Raw genomic sequence first — 11,832 nt, forward strand, 5'->3', positions numbered from 1 at the left:
TCTTTCGAAATCTTTTGTAAGAGATCTCAAAATTTTTCCCACAACCTGGCTAGATGGCATTTGTTCTCCATTCCTGCCGAGTTGGTTGGTCATCTTCTCCACTCGAGTTATATACTCAGTTATATGTTCTTTAGGCTCCATCTTCAATTGTTCAAACTTTCCTCTGAGAGCTTGTATTCATACTTATCTAACGCGTTTGTCACCTTTATACACAACCTCCAATATCTCCCAAGCATCCTTTGCTGATTTGGCATTCGTTATTTTTTCGAATCCTGGCTCATCTACTGCAATGTAGATAAAATACAATGTTGACCCATCTCTCGCACGAGTTTTCTTCAACGTTGTCATCTATGCCACCATCTGATGTTCATTCCCATTAGGTTCAACGTACCCATCTTCCACCATATCCCAAAAGTATTTGGATCTCAATAACGCCTTCATCTGTAGGCACTAATTATCATAATTGCTTTTTCTCGTCAATTGTGGCACATTCATATCATTGACAACCTTTGTCATCTCTCTAAAAAAATCAAGCACTCGCTTTTTCTCTAACATTGTTTGACTCTTCTCTCTCCTTTTTTTTCTTTCTCTCGGTACTCAGAGCATAAAACTCTGATACCACTGTTAAAAAGATCTCACGATACACACACTCAAATATTTTCCTAAAATTGAGTCTTGTTATTCATTGATAATTGAAGGACTAAAATAATAATGTACCTAGATAAACCGAAAATCGAAAATCATAACTATGTATCCGTATTTTATCTCTATCAAATCAAATTAAGTATTAGTAGACCCAAAAACTAATAAAATAATATTTAATTATTAATTAAACCTTAAAATTTAAGTTTATCCCAACATATAATACTTATAAATTATTTAAAATTTAAAATTAATAATTAAAGAGATAAAATTTTAAAAATAAAATATGTATATAGTTATAGTTATTTAAATTTTAAAAATAATAATTAAAGAGATAAAAATTGAAAAATAAAAGATGTATATAATTATAGATATACCTATACTTATTAAAATAATAATATTATGTAAGTAAATTTTTTATTATGATTAAGTATTTAAATTTGAAAAATGGTTGACAAAAGAATAAATTATTATTTTATAGTTAGTAATAATCTGAATTTAAAAATTACTAAAATGATAAATTGAAAAAAAATGAATTATTATTTAAATTTAAAATGTAATAATTAAGAAAATAAAATAAATAAAAAATAAAGAAAAACACCAAATAGATATATCTCTTTATTTATAATTACACATTACTTTATTAAAGTCTTAACAAACTTTTCTATGAAATCAATCATACATGATTAGCATATTCAACAAAAATCGTGATGAATAAACAATTTAAAAAACGTTGATCATAGTCTTCAAATTGCACCACAAAATCTTTGAATCATTCCTAAGCATTCATCATACGTTACCAAATCTTTATATAAGGTATGACATTTTAAATTTTGTTATAACATTTTTGTTTATCTGAAACCAGCATAAATGATTATAAATTTTTAAAAAGACAATGATAATTACATTTACAAAACAAGATCCTTATAATTGATCATAATCTGTAGGAGAACATCCACCTTAGAGATAACCCTATAAAAAAATTACCTTACAAATTATCTTAACCATAATTTGTCAATTTAATTTGCAGAAAATATAATACGAAATTCATGAATTATCTTTTAAACATTACAGATGAAACTATACAAAACACTTTCAATATTATTTCTAGAAAATGCAATTTGGAACTACTTCCGTCATAACTTCAAATTACATTTTGGGAAAGGACACATTTGGCTTCTAAAAAGTGTAATCCGTAATAATATAAAATTGAAAGTTAGTATATCAAATTGCCCAATATATAAGACTTCAAGCAATGCAATTAAAAAAAAATACTAGATATGGTATGGAGGAACTCCTTTGTTGCTCAAAATGCTTTCTAAAATATATATTAACACTTACCACAAACCTCAATACATATTAACTCATTGTCTGGTTAGAAGTCAAAAGCATCACCCACCTACAAGTACCAAGATTGGGTGTCATTAATGTAATAAAAGAGAAAAAAACAAAATAGTTATTTCCAAAATTTGAAATTTGAGGGGTGCATATAGAAAAATGGCTTAGGGAGCAAAAAGAGGACCCAAACCCAAATTTGAAAAGAAAAGAAGGAAGCCGAGTGACTAATGCGAGTGACGATGGGCTTACGTGAAAGCTAGCTGATGGCTCCAAAAGCCAAACTCAACTCCAAAACTCCCTTCATTACTATTCCTATTGCCGTGTTCTTTTTTTTTTTATTTTCTCATTCTAGTAACAATAAATAAATGAATAAATAATTCCCAAAAATAGTTTTAGGCTTCAGCGAAGCCGTGTTAAAGCTAACAAGTGCAGATCTCATCAACCCTCAGCCACGCCGCTTTCTCTTTCTCTCTCTTCGGCTCCGATCCACTCCACGCCGATCTTCATCAGCTTCAATCATCGCTCTCTCTGATTTCAATTGCAACTCAATTCTCCGCCAAAATTGAATTATGAGTCTCATGAACTCTCCCACACGGGTATGTCAAATTCCCTATTTTCATTTTAACGCCACCACAATACTACTCTCTTAACAGTCTCCAATAATACCAACACCGTCACAGAAATAAATATTATGTATCACATGCTTATGCTGTGTTTCTTGCTGATCAGACAGGTGACGGTTGGTGATGCTAATTACATGGACTGGACTGGCGTTAACAACCACTACAGAACTGCTTACAAAGGTATTTCAACAGTTTCTTGCCTATAACCAACTGGGTTGTCAAAAAAAAATTAAACTTGTTCTTGTAATATTGCTGTTCAAAATGAAGCAAACTTATTGAAGACTAACTGTGTTTGGAGTTCTGGTGTACTACTTGACTGTGTGCTTGTTTTAATAAGGAATCCATCAAGCGATACTTATCAACTATCTTTCCAACATAATGTGTGATCAAAGAAATGAGTAAACAGTTTGAAGAATGTTTGTTTTCTAATTCAACAGCAGTTAACGGTTATGGAAGATAAATTTATTGGATTTTGTTGTACTGCATATAAACTGCTTTTTCATTAAATGATGGTATAAAAACAGTATAAAATTAAAGTTGAAAGAAATGAACCTGGTTTTCAGCATTCTATGTGGCTTAGTTGTGTTTTTGTTTTTTAGTGGACGACCAAAAATCCGTGATGGATGTGGCACTCATTTCAAATATGGATCCTGTAAATATTGGGCTGGCTTGTTCAGACAAGCCAGGTCCCGTCACTTCCCTGAAGCCCAGAAAGAAAACAATGACATCAGTGTATTTGAAGTTCTTTGAGACGGCTGTTGATGGCAAGACTCGCAGATGCAAGTTTTGTGGACAGAGCTATTCCATTGCAACCGCTACAGGTTACTTTCTGCATCATCCTATATTACTCATTATTTTACCTTGTGTCTTTCTTTTCTAATGGGGTCGTGAATATCTTTTCATCACTTAGGTTTACATATAATAATCAAGCCTAACCTATTCTTAATTTGCCACGAAACCTCTAACAATAATGGATACCGATGGAACTTTGTTTTGTAACGATTAATATAAGATTTCGTCATCTCGTTAAGTTAACCGTTCCCGTCTTCTCTCTTTCACTTTTCTTATTTCAGTTTATGTTTAAAGTTTGGTCAAATCCAATTTTACAACCAAAATATATGCTAAGTTAACAAAAAAAAAAACTTCTTCTATCTTTATTGTGATATGGTGTGTTACGTAAATTTATAATTTTGGTCATCACTTAATGTATAAGGTTGTATATAGAGTTATTTTATATGCATGAAAGGTTCAAAAACACATCTTTAGAATTTTGCAGACATTTGAAGAGAATTTTCACATATTAAAGCAAGTTTATTGAATTCAGAAGAATAATGTTGATTGGAAATTCAAATGTTGAGTACAAGCCTGAAAGAATTCAAAAGGTAAAGTATGAGCCTAAAATAACTAAGGTCAAGTATGAACCTAGAGCCCAGTTCAAGTCTAAAATAATTAAAAGGTCAAGTTCCAAAATATCTTACAAGTTCGTTCACACTCATGCTAAGAGCTTGGGAGCTTGTTTCAGTGAAAGTTGAAGTCAAAGAGTAATTTATAAAAACTCTCTCCTTAGTTTACTAGGACATATTTTTAATACCAACTTTAACAGAATCATTGAGCATCAAAATGATCAGTTTCTCATAACGCAATGACCTTATAATGACAGCAACAAACTCGAGATTGGAACATTGGTGATGAATTTTAATTTTTATACTCTATAACTTTTTCAAATAATTGTTCTTACTTGTATATGTACTGATGTTCCTTTGTTCGTGAAGGTAATCTGGGAAGGCATCTTGCTAATCGCCATCCAGGTTATGACAAGTCAGGTGACGCTGTCAGCAATTCAGCTGCAAGGCCTATCACTGTGGTGAAGAAGTCACAGCCTCCAGGAAAAGCAAACCAGGTGGATTATGATCATCTAAATTGGTTGCTCGTTAGGTGGCTTGTTCTAACTGCTCTTCCTCCTTCAATTCTAGAAGAGAAGTGGCTTGTGAATTCCTACAAGTTTTTGAATCCTTCCATACAACTCTGGCCAAGTGACAAGTATAGAACTGTACTTGATGAAGTCTTCAGAAGCATGAGGGAAGATGTAAGAGCATTGTTGGAACAGGTTTCTTCAAAGTTGTCCATTACACTTGATTTCTGGACCTCCTTTGAACAGATTTACTATATGAGTGTGACATGTCAATGGATCGACGAAAACTGGTGCTTCCAGAAGTTGCTTCTTGATATCTGTCGAATACCTTATCCATGTGGGAGTACAGAGATATATCGGTCCCTCGTAAAAGTTCTCAAATTTTACAATATTGAAACCAGAATTCTGTCCTGTACCCACGACAATAGTACAAGTGCCATGCATGCTTGCCATACTTTGAAAGAGGACTTAGATGGCCAGAAAATAGGGCCTTTCTGTTATATTCCCTGTGCTGCTCGAACTTTGAATGTGATAATAGATGATGGATTGAGATCTGCAAAACAAGTAATTTCTAAGATACGGGAGTTTGTAATAGAGTTAAATGCCTCACCAGTGATCTCTGAGGATTTTATTCAAATATCCACTGCTTATCAAGAAGGCATGTGGAAATTTCCTCTTGATATTTCAGCGAGGTGGAGTGGAAACTACCAAATGCTTGATCTTGTTCGCAAGGTAGACCATTATATTTTCACCTGTTTTTAGTTACTGCGCACAAGAATCTAAAGAAAAAGATAATTCTTGCATTTTAGTACCAATGTTGTTCAAGACAACTTATATTTGGAATAACTTTACGTGCATCAAGTGCCCCAAGTTTGCTCGTCTGCTAACTGTAAGAATTTTTCTGTGTTTGGTGATGAATTCAGCCTGTCTTGATGTTGATATTTTTCGATTTGTTTACTACAACAATGTAGCATGTTACGTCACACGTGTAAATTGAATCATAGGAATTAAGATGTCTTGTGATGTATGCATGGCCATTTCCATCGAAATATGGAACAAGAGTAAAATAAGGTGTATATTTTGTGGTGCAGGCAGGTAAATCAGTGGATGCTGTTATTCGAAAATACGAAGAAATGCTAGGCAGCAGGATGCTGCTGGGATCTTCTGACAAAAGTGTGGTTAGCATCATGCATCAATATCTTGAACCATTCTACAAAACCACAAACAACATCTGCACAAGTAAGGTGCCAACGGTTGGGCTTGTGCTTTTCTTCATGGATCACATATCAGAGACCATTAATTCCTGCAGAGAATCGCGCCACAGCCCAGAATGGCTAAAAAATGCTGCAGAAGAAATGGCTAAAAAGGCCAGAAACTACATCCACCAGGTTTGCAACATATTCACTTATATGACTGCAATTCTAGATCCTCGAATAAAGGGAGAGCTGATCCCTGATAGTTTAAACTCGGAAACCCTTTTGGACGAAGCGAGATCCCATTTTATAAGAAATTATTCTACCAGCCATTTCTCATCCATGAGTTCTGGATACAATGCTCAAGAAATTGAAGAAGCAGGAAGCGTTTCCTTTGCAGAGGAAATTGCACGCAAGAAGCGAAGGACAACCATGAGTTCTGCTACTGATGAGCTAACACAGTACCTTTCAGAGGCTCCAGCTCCAATACCAACAGATGTTCTAGAGTGGTGGAAGGTCAACAGTACACGCTACCCTCGACTATCTGTTATGGCTAGAGATTTCCTGGCTGTGCAGGCAACTTCAGTTGTGCCTGAAGAACTTTTCTGTGGCAAGGGTGATGAAATTGACAAGCAACGAATCTGTATGCCACATGACAGCACACAGGAAATTCTTTGTATCAAGTCATGGATTCAGGTTGGCGTCAAGTTTAAGTTTAAATCCACTGAAATAGATTATAAGCGGTTGATGGAATTGGCAGCAGCTGCTGCTGCAACAGATAATAGTCCTGCAAGTTCTGATAAGAAGCCAAAGTAATGATAGAAGATGGAAACGGCTACAGATTAATTGATTAATTAATCGGGCTTCATTACTGTCACTGTTAGATTATATGTTGACTTTGGGCCGTTGCCACTTCAACTTAGAAGGGGTAAGTGGTGGGTGTTTTGTTCTTAAAGTACTTCTCGTTGTATCATATTAATATATAATTATGATGTACAGTTCTGAAAATTACTAACCCAGAGAAAAATCAAATATGCATCAAGTAGATGGACTCCTCGCTTTGTGCCAACTTTTGTGTCCTCACTTCACACACAGAAAACGTATGCTTGAGCTGACACCATTGAGACCGAGGCTACATATCAAACACTTACAGGAAGACTTGAAAAAAATTTATTAATTCTGTTGTTTGTTTGGATCTAGAACCATGACTGAAAAGACAATATATATTTTACACGGGGAAAATGACAGTTAAATTAGTAAGAAAAGCAAAATAAGGTGACATTTCATTATTATAATAATATCCCAGGAGTCATATGTCAATCGTCTTCAGACTTGACGTTGTGATTATCTCAGCTTCGGCATGCTGCCAAGTGCTGATAAAAACATAGGAAACTAACTAATGGGGTTGTACAAATATGACCCAATAGTAAAAGATGATGCTCAATGGCCTCAACTAAGATCCCTGTTATTTCTTCGACACATCATTATCAATCATTACAACGCAGAGTATAAATAATTATATAATTGAAAATAAATGCACCTCCGAAATTGCTGATGCTGGGGAATTGAAAGCCTAATTTACTAAAATGATATATAAAAAATTTCCATTAATCTAAATCGATTGCGGCTGTTAACACCACTTTCTGACTTTTCTGTGTCTACATCAACAAATGCTCTCGATATTCACGTACTATTACAGGCACGCTTGTAGGAGGAAGCTGTAACAGAAACAAGAGTAAATGGAAGTTTTGGAAACTAGTAAGCTTCGTCCAACTAAAAGGAAAATAAAAGATACCAAGTATCATCATGTGTATCATCGTATGAATATTCTAAAAATATTTGAAATTATAAAAAAAAATAATGTATAATTAATTCAAATAAATAAAATATAAGCAACTTAAATTAAGGGGGGGGGGGGGGGGGGGGGGGAGGGGGGGAATCATATCCGATACAAGTAGTTGAGATTGAAACAAAAAAAGAAAAAACTTTAATGCAGAATTTAAGAGAAAAAAATAGAGAATTCTAAAATTAGAAGGAAAAATCGAAATCAATTAACTTTTTGGTAACAAGAAATTAATAACTTGAGGATTTTTAAAAATATAAAAAGTAATAAATATAATAGTGAAGCCATCGTGAAAAAAAGAAAAGGGTGAGCATGACAAGTCATTTTAAAAACGAAAACTCAAATTTATGATGTAAGAGTTTATTCAGGTGAAAAGCATAACAGATGTGTCTTGAAGTGTATGTAGGGAAGAAAACTACATTTTTTTCAAAAACACCACACCAGCATGGCGCTATTCCCCTTTCAACCCGTTCTTGCAAACGAAAAAGATAACTGAATTTAAGTTCACAAAGTATAGAGACCAAAGATCCATCAAAAGTAAACAGAATTTTAAAGTTTTGCCAACAAGTACTCAGAATTCTAAAAATTGATTGATTTAAAAATATGTGTTTGAAGCAGTCAACAAAGTATGCTAATAGATTTGGAAACATAAATATAATGTACCAGGTGACGACTGATGGACCCAGTCTCACCCCATACTAGCATCAAGAATTAACTTACCATGCCATAATCCGTCACGATAACCGACACATAATCTGAAGGAGTAGCATCATACCTGTCAGGAAAAATAAATCAGTTGTAATCTTTCGTTTTTTTCTTGGGGGATTGGGTGTTCATACAATGAAAATATCTTAACCTTACATCAAATTCAAAAGCCTCAAATTGTCTTCACTGGCCCAATTATCCAGATAATTGACATCTATTCGTCCAGGAACCCTGGCAATAGCATCTGGGTCACCTGCAAGCAATTGAAGTTTATCAACAGACAACTTCAAACTCCTTTACCAAAATATGAGAGCATGTATAAAGCCGACGATTAAAAGTGCTTAAATTGAATGGAATTGGGATGAAGATGCCCCCATTTTTGGTTTTTTGCATCAACAATACTTGCTGCAAAAGAAAAAGTCCATCCTAATCCCCCTTCTTGAAACATAAAGACAGTACATACCAAAGGCAAAATGCAACATAATTTACAAGCTGTTACAACAATATATACCTAGTTCGTTAGAACATATTGAATCCAGTAGCACCCTTTCATGAAATTTATATGCTTCACAACAGATCAATACAGGAACACGAAATGCATGAGCCACCATTGCAACACAAGAAGTCCCAACCCTTGAATATACAGTTCCATTAGACAAAACTGCAGAAGCTCCCAGAAGAACTCGTGTGACCTCATGCATGATATAAGAAACAGCATTTATATGAGTATATGTGCAACTTAGACCCTTAGCCACTAGCCTACGAAGCAAGGCCTGACCTTCTAGCCTTGGCTGGGAATCGACCACGACAACACGAAACTTTTTACCCAGTTCATGGGCATATAAAAGAATCATCTCAACAACACATGACAATCCATATGTGAGAAGCACATCCCCATCCTTAATCTTTGTAAAAGCATGTCGGACAATCACCTTATCAGCAAGAATTATTTTTTCATTTATAAACCGGTCAATATCTGAACACAGGGTTGTTTTTGCCTCAAACTCAGAATAATTTAAAGACAGGTTGACAATACGACTCTTTACAAACCTAATTGCATTTCCCATGCTCATTGAAAGTGGTCTGCATTCAGCAAAGAATGAAACATAACTGTTGATTTTTGCAGTTAAATTCCTAACAAGGGCCTTTTCATGATCTGTGCAGTAATCTCTAATGGCATCTTGAAGTGCTCTTAGCATTGCTATACAACGAGCATTACCCCCAGATATTTCTCCTGCCGAATAACGAAGACCTACCTGAAAATTAAATAAGACAAAAATGAGAACCATGTCTGAATTGCTATTTATATTTTGACTTTACTTTCATACATACAAAAAACTCATTTACATTGAAGAACTACCTATGTGCTGTTCAAAGCTCCAAAAACAATTTCACGTCAAATCTGACTCATACATACTAACCAGTCATGACAGTATACAAACCACTGGCTACAGAATCTAAAAAAAAATTAAATTAAATGGTTTGAATGAGCATTTTGATGAGAACTCTCATCCAAAGGAAGAAGGGTGAATGCCCAGCACACTGGGTGTATTTACATTGGTTAACATAATCTGAAGCATGCAAACAAAGGACATACAGTTTAAGTTAAATACTCGATAGCATCAAGGTCTTAAAAAATAAACAACAAGGCATTAAAAGTAGTGAGATTCAATATGAAATGACAATAATTAAGAGACAAGTGGACAACAGAGCAAATATATACAACCATAAATAATTAACTATCATGAATAAACAGTTGTCAGCATTAATTTTGTAGATCACAATGTCCTGGTCTACAAGTAGACCTCATGTGAATTAATTCCAAAAGAGTACCTCAAATACAGAAGGGTGAACTAAATCAAGGTGGAAAAACTTTGATTCAAGACTAGAAAGCTTAGTCCCATGTTCATATTGAGGCAAATGCTGAAATAATTCAACTCTGGTTCTAGATTCAGTTGGATTGACTACTGCACGCCTTCTAGCCCTTTCCATTCGGCTTTCATCATCAAATTGCAATCGTGGATGAGGAGCATCCTTTTTCCTGTCTTTATCCAAAGGTCGATCTCCTGCTTTTTTATCAGCAGCCACTGGAGAAGAAGGACCAGCTTTCTTTTGTGAAGACTGCTTTGTACTTTTACCCAAGGCAGCTCTACCAGTTCCAGCAACAGCCTTACTTCCCTCGACTGTAAGAAAAATGACCAAAAGCCTAAGCACAAGTACACAAACTATATAAAAGGATGCAAAGTAATTCAAGTTCCTGAGTACTGCAACTGCACTATATAACGCAGAATTCCATAGAAACCACACTAGCACGGACTAAAATTACACGAGTTTCATTGTAAAATAGGATTCATAATCCAACATCACTCTAAAATTCCAGTATGAAAACAAGAATAATTCAATATAACACGTTAAAATTTATAGTTTAGAAAAAAATGTATGCAGAGAAGTAATCAATCAACAAATACCATCTGAACTTTAAACTAACGACCATGATTTAATCAATTATACTCATAATTTTAGTCATGCTCAAAGTACAAGGGAGAGAAAAAATTGTAATTAACACCGAAAACCCTAATCAACCGTTAGAAGAAGCAGCTTTAGCAGCTCTCTGTGCTTCTTGCAAGGCTCGCCTCTCCGCTTTGGTAGTTTTTTCTTTCAGCGGCTTTGACCTTGATTTTATAACCTCTATCTCTTCATCTTCCCTCTTTTCTAATACATGAAAGAAAAAACACGTCAATAATCAATAATTAGAGTATAGTTCAAGAATCATACATGCACAACAACAGAGACATTGAACAAATAAATGAGAATTTCATGTGTACCAATGCCAGTTTCAAGGTTTCGGTTTTCCGAGGGATCATAGCTCCGAGATGTCACTTGGCCATGGACGGAATTCTGCATCTCCGGAACGGGAAGATGACTTGGCGACAGTATCTTGTGGGAATCGGTGGTGGAGGATTCGGGAACGAAGAAACCAACTTGACGAATTTTGGGATCCCCAAGGTTATGAGAGACACGAGTTGAATCCATGTGAGGATGAAAGAGGCAATGTGTGTTTCAGTTAACTGAAGATTTGGAGTTTGTTATATAAAAGGGAAATTAGGGTTTGTGTTCATTTGAAATTGAAGGATTTTTTTTCCCTCAAAAGTTGCGTTGTCATTACGTTCTGTTTCTGGCCGTTATTTCATTGCCCTGGAGGCGGGAATCCAATTTTTATTTATTAACTACTTAATTTATTTATTAATTATTATTATTATTATTACATTCATGCATGTTTTTTAAATATTTATTATATATTATATTATGACTGACATGTGTATCCCAATTTTTAAATAGTTATAATACATTATGTCATACATCGGAAAAACGCATCCAAATCCCTCCTGTCAGAATCACTAAAAACGCACCCAAAACTCCTCTGAACGGGCGCCAGGTGTCAAGAAACTAAGATTCCAAAATCAGATAGTGGAAGGCAAGTGTCAGCGAGTGAGCGGACGTTCGTTTTAATGAGAGAAGCAAAATCTGATTTTTCTGAAATTCCCGTTTCACTCACTCTGAACCTTTCATCTTCTT

At 34.7% G+C, this 11,832-nt stretch overlaps 2 protein-coding genes across 4 annotated transcripts; one reads left to right on the top strand and one right to left on the bottom strand.

Annotated features, from left to right (window-relative positions):
- Positions 1-1,928: 1,928 nt before the first annotated feature.
- Positions 1,929-11,426, bottom strand: LOC108345714 (uncharacterized). 2 transcript variants are annotated; one of them, XM_017584434.2, is made up of 8 exons: positions 11,082-11,426; positions 10,840-10,968; positions 10,090-10,439; positions 8,768-9,512; positions 8,413-8,509; positions 8,272-8,326; positions 4,342-7,426; positions 1,929-2,041 (listed from the first exon to the last, which is right to left on the bottom strand). In XM_017584434.2, the coding sequence occupies exons 1-7, from the start codon at positions 11,287-11,289 to the stop codon at positions 7,367-7,369; spliced, it is 1,644 nt and encodes a 547-aa protein (XP_017439923.1). In that variant the 5' UTR covers positions 11,290-11,426; the 3' UTR covers positions 1,929-2,041; positions 4,342-7,366. The 2 variants fall into 2 exon arrangements, with proteins under 2 accessions (XP_017439923.1, XP_017439931.1); XM_017584442.2 differs by having other exon boundaries at positions 10,840-10,963; positions 11,082-11,264.
- Positions 2,367-6,748, top strand: LOC108345708 (zinc finger BED domain-containing protein DAYSLEEPER). Of its 2 annotated transcripts, none has more exons than XM_017584421.2 (5): positions 2,367-2,576; positions 2,710-2,783; positions 3,203-3,424; positions 4,376-5,247; positions 5,607-6,748. In XM_017584421.2, exons 2-5 carry the CDS (start codon positions 2,738-2,740, stop codon positions 6,522-6,524), a joined length of 2,058 nt encoding a protein of 685 aa, XP_017439910.1. In that variant the 5' UTR covers positions 2,367-2,576; positions 2,710-2,737; the 3' UTR covers positions 6,525-6,748. The 2 variants fall into 2 exon arrangements, with proteins under 2 accessions (XP_017439910.1, XP_017439900.1); XM_017584411.2 differs by having other exon boundaries at positions 2,714-2,783.
- Positions 11,427-11,832: the final 406 nt, after the last annotated feature.

The sequence above is a fragment of the Vigna angularis genome, chromosome 1 (assembly GCF_016808095.1).
Source record: "Vigna angularis cultivar LongXiaoDou No.4 chromosome 1, ASM1680809v1, whole genome shotgun sequence".
Taxonomy (NCBI): Eukaryota; Viridiplantae; Streptophyta; class Magnoliopsida; order Fabales; family Fabaceae; genus Vigna; species Vigna angularis.